This window comes from Colobus angolensis, unplaced genomic scaffold, assembly GCF_000951035.1.
Source record: "Colobus angolensis palliatus isolate OR3802 unplaced genomic scaffold, Cang.pa_1.0 Scaffold69, whole genome shotgun sequence".
NCBI lineage: Eukaryota > Metazoa > Chordata > Mammalia > Primates > Cercopithecidae > Colobus > Colobus angolensis.
Window position 1 is genome coordinate 56521 of NW_012120598.1, and position 13423 is coordinate 69943.

Sequence of the window (13423 nt, forward strand, 5' to 3'; positions counted from 1 at the left end):
TGTCAGGCATTGTCACTCCACATCAGGTCCTCTCCTACAGTTTGTTTGTTTGTTTTGCTTGTTACCACACATTCTTCTGGTACCCTGCCCCACCTCCGTAAGGTTATGTTTCCAATGCAGGATAACTGAATGTCTGCTTCTAATGAGCTCTCTAAACTAAACACTAATGGATTTTCTTCAAGTACAACAAAAAATGTTATGAGAGAAAAACATGGTGATGAAGGAAGAAATGAGAGGTAAATGTGTGAGTAAACATAAATGACATTTGAATATTGGCTTTAGAAAGCAATAATTGAAATGATTTTTGTTTTAAAATATATATGGAATTAAAATGTGTGAAAACAATAATGCCTAAAAGAAGGCAATTGGATTTAAGGTGTTCTACATTTTAGCATCATTGGAAAAATTATAAAATAGTAATTTATATTAAACTGAAATCAAGAGTACACATGAAAATTTTTATGAAATTCTAAAATCACTAAAACAACACAAATATTATATTAAGATGGTGGAAATTGAGATGATTGAAGTTGTTTTCCTAATCCTGAAAAGGCTGAAAAGGAACATAAAGTTAGGTCAGGTAATAAAATTATAGGTGGCAGATATAGACATGTGTGGGTGTCTTTATAAAATAACTAAATTCAGTACAAAGTCTCAAAATGCCAGATTGGGTTCAGAAAAGTAAAAAAGAACCACAATATCCTTCTTTCAAGAATAAGCAATAAAAATAAAAGGACACAGAAATATTGAAAGAAATACATACATCATCTAAAACAACCCCAATATAAGCTGGCTTCATTAATATGAGCCACAGAAGCTTTACTAGTAATAAAGCTTTACTAGTAATAAAGAAGGATGTCATAATAAAAACGGGGGTTAGTTGACTGTGAATATCATGCTTAGAGATGTAAAAGCAGCAGACAAAAGTAGTTAGGATATAGAATGCTTGACCAACACATTTAAGGAAATTGAACAAATTTACACATCTAAAACACTTGCACTCAACAAGATCAGCGAACACATTCTTTTAGATATATACGTATTTTTTTCTGAAAATATGCTAGATCACAAAGCGAGCTTCAACAAATTTCATGACTGTGATAATTCATTATGTGTTTGCTGAAGAAAGAGGAAATACATTAGAAGACAGTAAAAAATGATAGAAAAATCTCCAAATCTTGTCAATTTGGAAATAAAAATGTAAATAACCCCTGGATCAAAGAAACAAATACTTAAATGTACATTAGAAAATACTTTGATCTGATTTACATACAAGATAAAACACCAAAAGCTGCAGATTTTTATACATTAAGTGCATATATTAGAAAAGAAGACTTCTAGAAATGATGAATATGACCAATGTGGTGGGACAGACAACATAACCAAGAAAGAGTAACATTTTTAAGAATGGAAGAATACAGCTAATGTCTTAATGTTAACCTTTTTGTTATTGGCAGATAAAGATACTTTCCTTTCTAGAATATAATTAACACCAATAACCAGAACCAATGGTGTCTGCTCTGCTCATCCAACTTCAGCTCCCCAATTTTCTGATGATATGTTCCTGTATTCCTTTTGCCTTTCCCCATCAAACAGACACCATACTTTGGGAAATTATGAATCTCGATTATCCTATAAGATTGAGAAGTGTGGAAGTCGCTGAGCTGCTTTACCTGTTCATTTCCTCATATGTAGAATGCTTTGAATTTTTAAAAAGTGTCTTTGCCATAGGTGTATTTGACAGGCTAAAGAAATAATACATAGGATTATTATTTGAGTCTTGATTAAAACACTATTAAAAGCTGTCTTTCTATAATAGGTTTATATTCCTTAGTAATCCTTTTTATCTTAGTCTCATATGGTTTCCCAAAATACTTAGCTTGAGAATGTTACCAAAAAAGTAATCACATAGTTTCCCCAACTTTGTGTTGAGATCCAAGTGGAATAGTTAAGTCTGCTGATATAAAGAATTTTTATTTTTATCTATATTCAGTATGACTTTAGGAAAGCATTGCTGAGAAATCATAAACATACTGAAGGTATGTCCTTCTCCCCAAAAATTATTAACTATATTCTTCTATCCGTATGGTAAAATCAATTATAGTGGGAACTCAACACTGGATACATAAGTCTAGTAATTTTTAATGATAAGTATTGGATAAACTTATTTAACTTATTGAAAGTTATTCAAGCTCATATTTTTAAATTGATCTTGTATTTGTTTGTTGGTTCATTTTTTAACCTATGCAAACATAAATGTTATTCTTGTTCACTAAACTCCCCGTGAGTCTGTCAACTTCACAGTTACGTTACCTCTGTCAGCATAGGTACAACCCATGTTCTTTGAATGAATCAATGTATTTCCTGATCCTAACAATTTCATTTATAAAACTCTCAAGCTAGAAAATGTGAATGTTGAGAAACTATAGTTTGAATGAAAAAATAGCTGGTTCAAAATAAATCAAATCCACAGCTAAAATTTACTCCCAAATGCATATTGAGCTTTTATTTAGCTTGTCAAATCAAACTGAAAACTAACTGATCAATAACCTATAAATGATACCATAAAATATATTTGAATACAATAATAAATTTATTGAATTATCATTAAATTTGTATTAATTTTGTCAGAATATACATTAACATGAGTTCCACCAGCAATGCTGAATTTACACTTACTATTGGGTTAAGTCACCAAATTAACAAGATGCAAGATTCAGTTTTTTTAGCCTGTGCTTGATGGAAAGTGACTGGGTAAGAAACTGATGATCAAAGATTAAGAAGATAGTTGTTACTGGAAACAATGAACATGATGAAATGCTGAGTAGACATTTTGATGACTGCTTAAAGCATACTGGAACTCAACAATTTGACCAGGAGAAGTAGAAGCCAAATTCGGCCAGGCACGGTGGCTCCCGCTGGTAATCCCAGCACTTTGCAAGGCCAAGGCGGGCGGATCACAAGGTCAGGAGATGGAGACCATCCTGGCTAACATGGTGAAACCCTGTCTCTACTAATAATACAAAAAATTAGCTGCGCGTGGTGGTGGGCACCTGTAGTCCCAGCTACTCGGGAGGCTGAGGAGGAGAATTGCTTGAACCCGGGAGGCAGATGTTGCAGTGAGCCGAGATCACGCAGCTGCACTACAGCATGGGTGATAGAGTGAAACTCCACCTCAAAAAAAAAAAAAAGTAGAAGCGAAATTCATGAGTTGGTCTGTAACAAGAAGACTGGAAAGTCCTAGATGGAAAATATATTAGACAGCAGAATCTGGATCCATAGCCCATAGAAGGGAAGCCATAGCCTCCATCACTCAGGGAACTGAAGCCACTGAATCCATAGCCCAGTGAGGAGCAACCGCTAGATCCACAGCTCTTGGGAGCATCAGCTGCTGGACCCAGAGCCCAGCAATACAGGTTAAGTCACTTGTCAGGGGCTCCAGAGCATATAATTCCTCAGATGGCAGCAGGACATCAGGCAGGGGCTGGGCACCACACAGGATTTCTGGCAGCTGGTGGTCTCCCAGCAGGTCTAACAGCCCCTATAGAGAGAGAAGCCCATCTGACAGGTGCTGGGAGAGCAGATGTCAGTATTGTAGACCATGTTGCTCAGGTAGGAAGAGCCACAGAAGTTTCCAGAGCAGCAGTTGTAGAAAATGTTAACGGGAGATGTGAGTTTAGCTGAGTTACAATGAGACTTAGGGTCATCTTGTGAACTGAGTAACTTATATACTTGTCTCAATGGGTATGGAACAGTACAGGTTTAATTCTGTCTCATTTATACACCCTCTTCTGCATATGTGTAAGTCATTAACCTCCTCTATAATTGTAGTAGACTGGCTTTTTGTTGCTTTTATGGATACTATAATTTGTTGTTACAGCACAAAGCCAATGAGCATTTCTACATCAGAAATTCTAGTTGTAATTCTAGTTGTTAGTAATGCCCGTCCTTTCCTGTTCTGAAAAGGCCCTCCTTTCCTCTCTGGCCATGAGTCCATTCATATCTGCTTATGCCTCCGGATTCTGTCTGTCATTTTTTTCCTGTGTCAAATAGCCAGTGGCACAGCTTTGTTTTTTGCAAGGGTGCTTTTAATGATTGACTCTACTTGTCACCACTGATTTATATTCTCCAAAATTATTTCCCATCTATTACATGTTATTCTATGGTGTTTCTCACATCCAACGGAGGGTAGAAGAATAACACATCATGAGAAATTGCTGGAAACAGACATGAACCAGGAAAACACTTACAAAGTCTGCATCCTAAAATGACTCAGGATTTTTACTGCTCAGATTAGGAGTGAGCTTTGTGCATCTGAAAGTCAGTTCCCATTTCATAATTTTCTCCCAAAATGTAAAATATCCTTTCTAACAGCCTCCTAATGTGGGGAATGGTGACAAAGTCTGGTTATCATCAACTTGCAGAGTTACTTTGTCTACTTGATATTTTAGTTCTTCTTCCATGGTGGATGCATTCTGGTAAGCATTAAAAAGACATGCAAAGATCTTCACACTGTGTGCCCACTCCCATATGACCAGCTACATGTCTACACCGGATTTTCTTGTATCAATATTCTAATATTTTCCCTTCCAGGTCGCTAACTAACTGGTCAGTTCAACTTTTATCGTTCAGGAATACTAGAAATATCATCAAATGCGGCCATTTTTCTTTTTATACCAAGTAGATAGCCAGGTACTCAACATAATGTTCTGCCAAGAGAGATGACATTTTGTTCAACATGATGTTTAAATACATTCATATAATGAGTTCATCTATCTGCAAACCCAGTTTGAGATTTTTCCTTCCTCTTCTAGCTGGCATTCCAGACTGCCAGTGTAGCCAGGTGTGAGCTGAGTAAAGGTGGTCACTTGCTGCCCCATGGCCAAGTTCTGGATCTCTCCCATGGCCTGGTTGTATCCCGGAAGCTGACTTCCCATAGATACATTGATTCACCACTAAAGATTATAAAGCCTGGCCATACACATCCATGTGCCTACATTATGATTTTCCCACTGGAATGTGCCATAAATTCCACACTGCATTTTTTTTCATATTACAGATACACCCAATACTGTAGAGTCTGCCAGATTTAGTCGGACTAGCAGGACTGTTTGCATCTGTACTTAGACAAGCAGAATCATTTCCTGCTTCTCATGCTACCTAAACCTGGGTCTGTAGGCCAGAGAGGTGTTTCTAGGTGACAAATATGTTTCAGAACTCAAAAGAACTACAAGTTTTCTGCTCCCTCAGATGTAGCAGGAAATGAAAGAGATTTCATCGCTTATTATATATTTATACACATGTTTTATGTTATGTTAAATTGCATATTCAACATGAAAATATGCTTATGCAAAATACATGAATATAAAATATATTATTTTGTATAACATTTGACAAAAGTTTTATAAAGTACTTGAGAATATTTAGATAGGTAAGGAGATAGAGTAAGAATGATCAGAAAAGCATTTCAATAGTATATAAATCAGAGAAGATCAAGATTAATATGATCCAGAATTCAAGACATTCAAACAATAAACGAATGGGTACCTATCATATATCTGTAGACTGGTTTTCCATTGCTACATCATACAAATTATAACTTGATTTCCAACAATTTGCTGAATACAAGTACATTTATACGTCTCTGCTTTGTTCATTTTATTTCATCTTCTCAAAATTCTCTTTAATCGCTACCATACTACTGGTGTTTTTGTTTCTTATATTAGTCTCCATCTTTCATGAAATCTTGAATCTTGATTTTCTTTTAAGATCGGAACCTCTAGTGAATCCTTGATCCACATTGAGTCTTCATTTCCTTATATGTAAAATAACTATAGTTCATGAAATGCACGTTTCTCATGATTCTTGTAGAGATCTAAAAATTAATGGATAGGAAAATGCTTTTAACTTTCCTTTTTAGCGCTGTACAAAGATATCTTTATGCTATTAGCTTTAGGTCTTACCAATATACAACTTACCTTAGCATTTTATTACTTTCTCTAATACTTAGGCTATAAAATATTAGAATAGCAATATAAAATGTGAAAACTAGGCATCTGCAAATGTATGTTGAAATATGAATGAGACAATCATTTCTGATGATATGAAAAGCTTGCTTTCTCCATCCATGTTGAAGTAGAGTCTTATATCCACAAAGGTGAAGCCCTACATCTCATGAACCTAATTAATTCTCACAGTGGATAATTGGTTTCCTCTTTGTACATATGTAAGGAAATTAATTATATGCTAAAATACTTGGTGAGATGAATGGATATGGTTCTTTTTGCCACCTAGCATTGACTGAATCAAGAAAGCTACTTAAACCTATGTAAAAAAATTTCCGCGTGACTTAAATTTTTTTCTCTCAGTTGTTATTTCCAAGTTCCTCTTTTTTCAGCAAACATCATAACCCCACATTCTTTGAAAAAAATTGTTATATACTGTTCCTGAAATTATTATTCATATAAAGTCTATGCATGTGATATGAAGTTTCCAAAAAATAGCCGTCTTAAAGAGGGAAGATGTTTAAAACCCAAAATAAGTTAATTCAGCTCCTCCAATCAATCAAGTTTCCAGTTTACTTCCAGAGGCATAGAGACTTTTAACCAAAACATCCCAAACAAAACAAGTGAAAACGCTCCTTTGACAACAAAACTAACAATGAAACTATTAGTATATTTGGATGTCAGGTTGCGTGAGTTTATTAGACTATATGCATTTGGTTTTTATCTATTTCCTGAATTAAATGCATAAACAAAAATTCCATTGATTCATTAACATGAATTCATTAACATGAATTCCGTAAATTAAACTAGCAGTGTATGTATTAATTTTATTAATCACCAATGATTTCCTTAAAATTATTTTCCATATATTATATTATATATTGCTTTTATATTCACTGGAAAGGGAAAAATAGGTAAGATAAATAGGATGAGAGACATGGTGTGTCATAGAGATAAACCAGAACCAGTGAGGAGAGGAAAAATGACAAAAGAAGACTAATTTGAAACAAAGTGAAAGTGGATATAAATTTGTACACATGAGGAAGCACTCAAAAAGTCAGATACCCTTGAGCTGAGGGGAGATAAGTAGCAACTCGATATGTTTTTTTTTTCCATTTCTGTATAATTCAAATAAAAGCTGATTCAATATCAATATAGTTCATATGTTTTCATATGTTTATGGTTTCTTTTGTCATTCATATTTACAACTCATTGAGAGAGATGCCTCTTCTGGAAAAACTCTCTTTGGGCAGTACTGTCTGTACACTTCTACCTTCAAATCTTCTCAGGCATTTTCTGTTATATTGTAAAACACATTTTTTCCAAATCTCTTTAGGATTATTTTTCCATTGTAAAATGTCCAAATATCATCTTTTTATAGTGCTATCCAGATCAGATAAACTAAAATAAACACCAAAGGTATTTCTCCATTTAGGACAGTAATCTCACAAGGAAACTTGGAGGAAATAAAGAGTACTGAAACATAACTTAATGATGCCCGAATATGGATTGTTCACATGTTGTTCTTAACACATAGGTAGAAGTATAAATGGAGAATGCTCATTAAAATCTCTTAAGAAATTGCTAAAAATTAAAAAGTTGGAAAAAATAATAAGTTAAATTGTAAGTTGTAGCATTAAACCATTTCATTAAGTGCTCGTCTCCCAAAAAAAGTATGAAAATGAGATCATTCTCAGCAAACTGTCAGAAGGACAGGAAACCAAACACCGCATGTCCTCACTCATGGGTGGGAATTGAACAATGAGAACACTTGGACACAGGGCGGGGAACATCACACACCAGGGCCTGTCAGGGAGTGGGGGACTGGGGGAGGGATAGCATTTGGAGAAACACATAATGTAAATGACGAGTTGATGGGTGCCGCAAACCAACATAGCACGTGTATACCTATGTGACAAACCTGCATGTTATACAGTGCAAAGTGCATATGTGAGAATATTTTCATCACCACAGAAAATGCTGTTGGACAGTGCTGCCTTAGAAATCACAGCACACATTGATTTGCTAGCATAAGTTAGTACTTTTACCACTTGTACAAACAGGAAAATTAGAAGTCTGTCTTCAAGACTATTTATCCTCACCTCAATTCATTTATCACTGTTAGAATTTTCTGTATTTCAATTTCATATATGATTATAGATGATAGGTAGATAGATAGATAATAGATTAAATAGGTAGGTGGATAGATAGATAGATAGATAGATAGATAGATAGATAGATAGATAGATAGATAGATAATTTGCCCTCATGCTTTTAGGAGCAATACAGTTGACCCTGGAACAACACAGGTTTAAACTTTGTAGGCTGACTTATAAATTGCTTATTTTCTCCTCTGACATTTTTGAAACAGCAGGACCAAGCTCTCCTCTTCCTATTCCTCCTCAGCCTGCTCAACATGAAGACAAGAATGAAGACCTTGATTATGATCCACTTCCACTTAATGAGCAGTAAATACAGTTTCTCTTCCTTAGGATTTTCTTAACATTATCTTTACTCTAGCTTACTTTATTATGAGATTATAATTCATAATACATGTAACACACAAGGTGTGTGTTAACTTAAATCTTATGTTATTGATAAAGCTTCTAATCAACAGTAGGCTATTAGTAAAGCAGTAGGCTATTATGAAAATGAGATCATTCTCAGCAAACTGTCAGAAGGACAGGAAACCAAACCAAAGATTTCTTTTTTTAAAAAGAAATCTCTTATCCAATGATTAGGTTCATACCTAAGGGTATTAGGTTCATACCTAAGGGTAAATAACTTAAAATCAAATGCTCACAAATGAAAAAACTATTTATAACTAATGTCTTTTGTTTAGAAAATCTAGACAAGGAAAATACATGTGAATATATTCAGAAATTATGAGTGCCAAATGGGGGAGCCAAAGTTACCTGCACATTTTCAGTTGGTTAGGGTATTAGTTCCCCTAACTTCCACTTGTTCAAGAGTCAACCATACTTGCTTAAATTTACCCAATATGTATCTTTTGTTTACTTATTATTTCTTACACCTTTTTTCTATATTCTGGGATCATTTTGTTTCGACTATGTATAACTTTAATTATATATTTTAGTGCTGGAAAGCTACTGACACATTCTGTAAGTATTTGATTGTCTGAAAATGTCTGTATTTCTCCTTCATTTTTAAAACAGACATTCATTGGTCATAGTACTCTAGTTTTGATTTTTTTTTAACATTTGAGGACATGTATTTGTTTTCTTATATTTCTTTTCTGTTTAAAATTTAACTTTTAATCTCAGTTGCTTTGATGAAGGTAAATTTCTTTTTAAATTTTTTTCCCACCTGTGGCTGCTTTAAGTTTTTTTCTTTTTCTTTCCTGTTCCTCAGTGAGACTTCAATATGCCTAGTTATGGGCTTGTCTTCACATTTATCATGCATGGGATTTTTAGTAGTTCTTGGTTATATGTGTCTGATCTTTCCTCTATTCAAAAATTATCTTTGGATCCCCTGTTAATTTGTTTCTATTACATATAACTTCTCTTAGATTTAGTGATATGTAGACTTATTTCTAGTCATATGTACACACACACACACACACACACACACAAAATTTTGTTTTAGGACTCCAACAGCAACTATGTTAGACTGTTACTCATGTTCCATAGTCTCTTAAACTCCTTTAAATATTTTAATAATTTTTCTTTTTTTTTTGGTTTGTATATATTCTACTGAACAATAACTAATTATCTCTTTAGCCATGTTTAATTTTGTTTTAATCCATTCACCAATTCAATATTTTAATTTATTACATTTTTCAATTTTAAAATCTCTTTTTGGTTCTTTTAATATACTTCAGTACTCTGCCAAAATTTTTCATCTATCTTTTTATTCTCTAAGCATGTCAAGTGTAGTTATTTAACATTTATGTCTAATATTTTCATTTACTGACGCTCTTGTGATCCTAATTCTGCTACATATATCTATATTTTGGATTTAGAAATTTCTTAACTTCTGAATCTGGTAGATTTTTGTTGGATACTAGACTATATCTGTGTCTTCATGCGTGTCTAGATATAACTATATATGCAATGGTATCTATATCTATATATAAATAGGTATCTGTATTTACATTTGTATCTATATTTATCATGTAAAGAAATAATTTGGAGCTCACTGTGATGTTATCCTCCTCCTGGAAGAATTTAAATTTGATTTTGGCAGGATAGAACAAGAGCCCTGGTATTCCTATATCCTCTTAACTTTATCAAGTACTGAAATGATTTGGTACTGTACTTCAACCTCTCTTTTGGATCTAATAACATTCTTATTCTAAAAGTAGTCATGAATTTTATGACTTCCTGTTTGTTTATTTATCAAGACCTTTCTTAGATTTTGGCACTCATAATTTCTGAATATATTCACATGTATTTTCCTTGTCTAGATTTTCTAAACAAAAGCCATTAGTTATAAATAGTTTTTTCATTTGTGAGCATTTGATTTTAAGTTGTTTACCCTTAGGTATGAACCTAATACCCTTAGGTATGAACCTAATACCCTTAGGTATGAACCTAATCATTGGATAAGAGATTTCTTTTTAAAAGCACATAAGTGATTAGAATAGAAGAGAAAATGGAGTAAAAGTGCCCAATTTCGACTAGGTGTGGCGGCTCATGCCTGTAATCCCAGCACTTTGGGAGGCCGAGGTGGGCGGATCACCTGAGGTCGGGAGTTGGAGACCAGTCTGGCCAACATGGCAAAGCCCCTTCTGTACTAAAAATACCAAAAAATTAGCCGGGCGTGGTGGCGGGCGCCTGTAATCCCAGCTACTTGGGTGTCTGAGGTAGTAGAATCACTTGAACCTGGGAGGTGGAGGTTGCAGTGAGCTGAGATAGCACCACTGCACTCCAGCCTGAGCGACGGAACGAGACTCTGTCAAAAAAAAAAAAAAAAAGTACCCTATCTCAAGACTGTTTTAGTAGTTTGAATGACCATATTTGTCATTACCACACCATATGAAATCACTTTGCATTGTAACTGTAACTGAGCTAAATTTCCTATCATTCCTTGAATACACAAAGATTTTCAGTCCTTTCTGCTTTGCTTATTGTGTCTAATCTTCCCAGATTCTCTTCTCTGATATTTCTGTTTTGGCAAGTCAAAAATTTTCAGCTCCTTTAAGATATCATAGAATAAGTTTTCCCTCTACATTCCTTATCATCTTTGTGTCTCCATATTTTTACATTTAACATAACTTACATGTGTAATAGATCACTTTCTCTAACAGCTGTTGTCTAAAGGAATAATGAATGGGAATAGTTATCGAACATTGTTTGAACTCTTTTTTTGTTCTTAGCTTTAGGTTCCTTATTGAAATCTATTTATCTTCACACTTACCTTTTTCTGGAACTACTTTGCCTAAGAAAACAAAGAATGCTACCACAAAAAAGAGAAATAACATTTCCCTAATTTTATGCTCAGATGTGAATTAAATTATCACTTCTGATGATATCAAAGGGTTATTATCTTCAGCTTTACTTAGTGTGAAACATGAATAAAAACCAAGGTGGAGTATCAATCCTCCATTCAAGTTTCATGGTGTCCCTTATTACACATATGTAGATAATTGAATCATATTGAATTCTCATCAGTGAGATGCAGGCATTTGATCATGATTACCAATAAATGTTGGGTGACTTCAAAAGTTACTTCAAATCATTTTGGTTTGTCTTCAATTTAATTTTTCTTTTTTGTGTACCTATAACTATATAGTTCTAAATTTTTTTTTCTCTGCAGATTCCTGATATAAATATCAACTAGTCTGCTACCTTATACTTGTTGGCATAGACACAAGAATCCACATTTTATAAGGGGATCAAGCTAATTCCTGATTCTGAGATTTTAATGAATAAAAGTCTGTATATTTAGTAGACTTCCGCTACCTGTAGTTTGAGTAACAAAAATCTCTGAGACCCCCAAAAGTTTGTTTGAATCCCAAACTTCATATGATTTTCAAACCTATTCCTGTATATATAAACACCAATTGTTACATAATAATCCCCTAATACATCACAACCAAAACCTAGCAATAAAAAAACCACCACAAACATAGCTGAGTATGAGACCAATGGATTTATTGGATTAAAATGATTTGACTTTTTATAAATTGTGGAAGAAAATCGAATAATACAAATTCTACTTTTAATGTGTACTCCAAGATTTATTTTGAGCTAGTACTCTAATTACAGTTTTTCAGATGAAGCCTACCAGCCAGTATTTGGGGCCAAAGACAAACTGAGAACTTGATAATTAGAGAATAAGAGGCTAATTCTTTCTGTACATGATGAAGACAATAAAGGTTACGAGTAGAGGCATTAATGGCATTGGCCAACAAAATTAGCAGTTTAACAAGATGATCAATAATAGAAGCCTGATGCACAAGTTGGTCTGTAGCAAGAAGACTGGCAGCTCCTAGAAGCCAAGTAGGTTGGGCGGCAGAATCCAGAGCCATAGCCCAGGGAAGGGAAGCCACAGCCTCCATAACCCAGGGATCTGAAGCCACTTGACCCACAGCCCACTGAGTAGCAGCTCCTCGATCCATAGCCCAGGGAACGGCAGCTGCTGGATCCAAAGCCTAGAGACCCAGAGTAACTCGTCTGGCAGGGACTGCAGAGCAAGGAGGTTCTGGGGCGGTAGCAGGAGGTCTGGCAGGGGCTGGACTCCACAAAGGACGTCTCGCAGCTGGTGGGCTCCCAGCAGGTCTCCTGACAGCCCCTGTAGAGAGAGGAACCCAGCTGGCAGGTGCTGGGAGAGCAGAGGTCAGTACTGTAGACCAGGTTGCTGGGATAGGAAAAGCCACAGGAGGAGGCTGGGTAGCGCAGGTAGCCGCCAAAGGAGCGGGAGGAGAAGTTTCCAGAGCAGCAGTTGTAGGACATATTGACAGGAGATGTGAGTTCAGCTGAGTTATACTGAGAAGATTCTGAGTTTGGATGCCACTCCTGGACAGGACCATTTATATACTTTCAGCCGTGGGTGTGGCACCTTACAGGGTCATCCTCCACAAATTTGAGCTCCCACCTTTGCATATAAGTAACTTAGTAATCTTCTTTGTAATTGCAGTTAACTAACACCCTTCTTCTTACATTTATGGTAGAACTCATTTTGTTTTTACAGCTCTGCGTCAATGAAATGCATTTATGTTTTAAATGCTATGACAGTATGTGATTAATGCCTACTCCAGTATGGCCAGGAAAACCCTTCTTATTTTCTCTGCCCATGATTTATACATCTGCTCCTGTTTTGGCTGGGAAATTCTTTCTGTCTTGGATGGGGATAGCAATGCATTCATATTTTTTGTTAATGGCCTAGAGGCAGAAATCTTATTGGTTCATACTCTCCAAAATAGTTTGCCGCCTGTTATTTACTATAATCAGTGC

General features: G+C 35.1%; 1 protein-coding gene across 1 annotated transcript; it reads right to left on the bottom strand.

The window, feature by feature from the left end:
• Positions 1 to 12186: 12186 nt before the first annotated feature.
• Positions 12187 to 13026, bottom strand: LOC105500788 (keratin-associated protein 13-1). Its single transcript, XM_011926451.1, has one exon. The coding sequence runs from the start codon at positions 12920 to 12922 to the stop codon at positions 12404 to 12406; it is 519 nt and encodes a 172-aa protein (XP_011781841.1). The 5' UTR covers positions 12923 to 13026; the 3' UTR covers positions 12187 to 12403.
• Between the last annotated feature and the right edge of the window lie 397 nt (positions 13027 to 13423).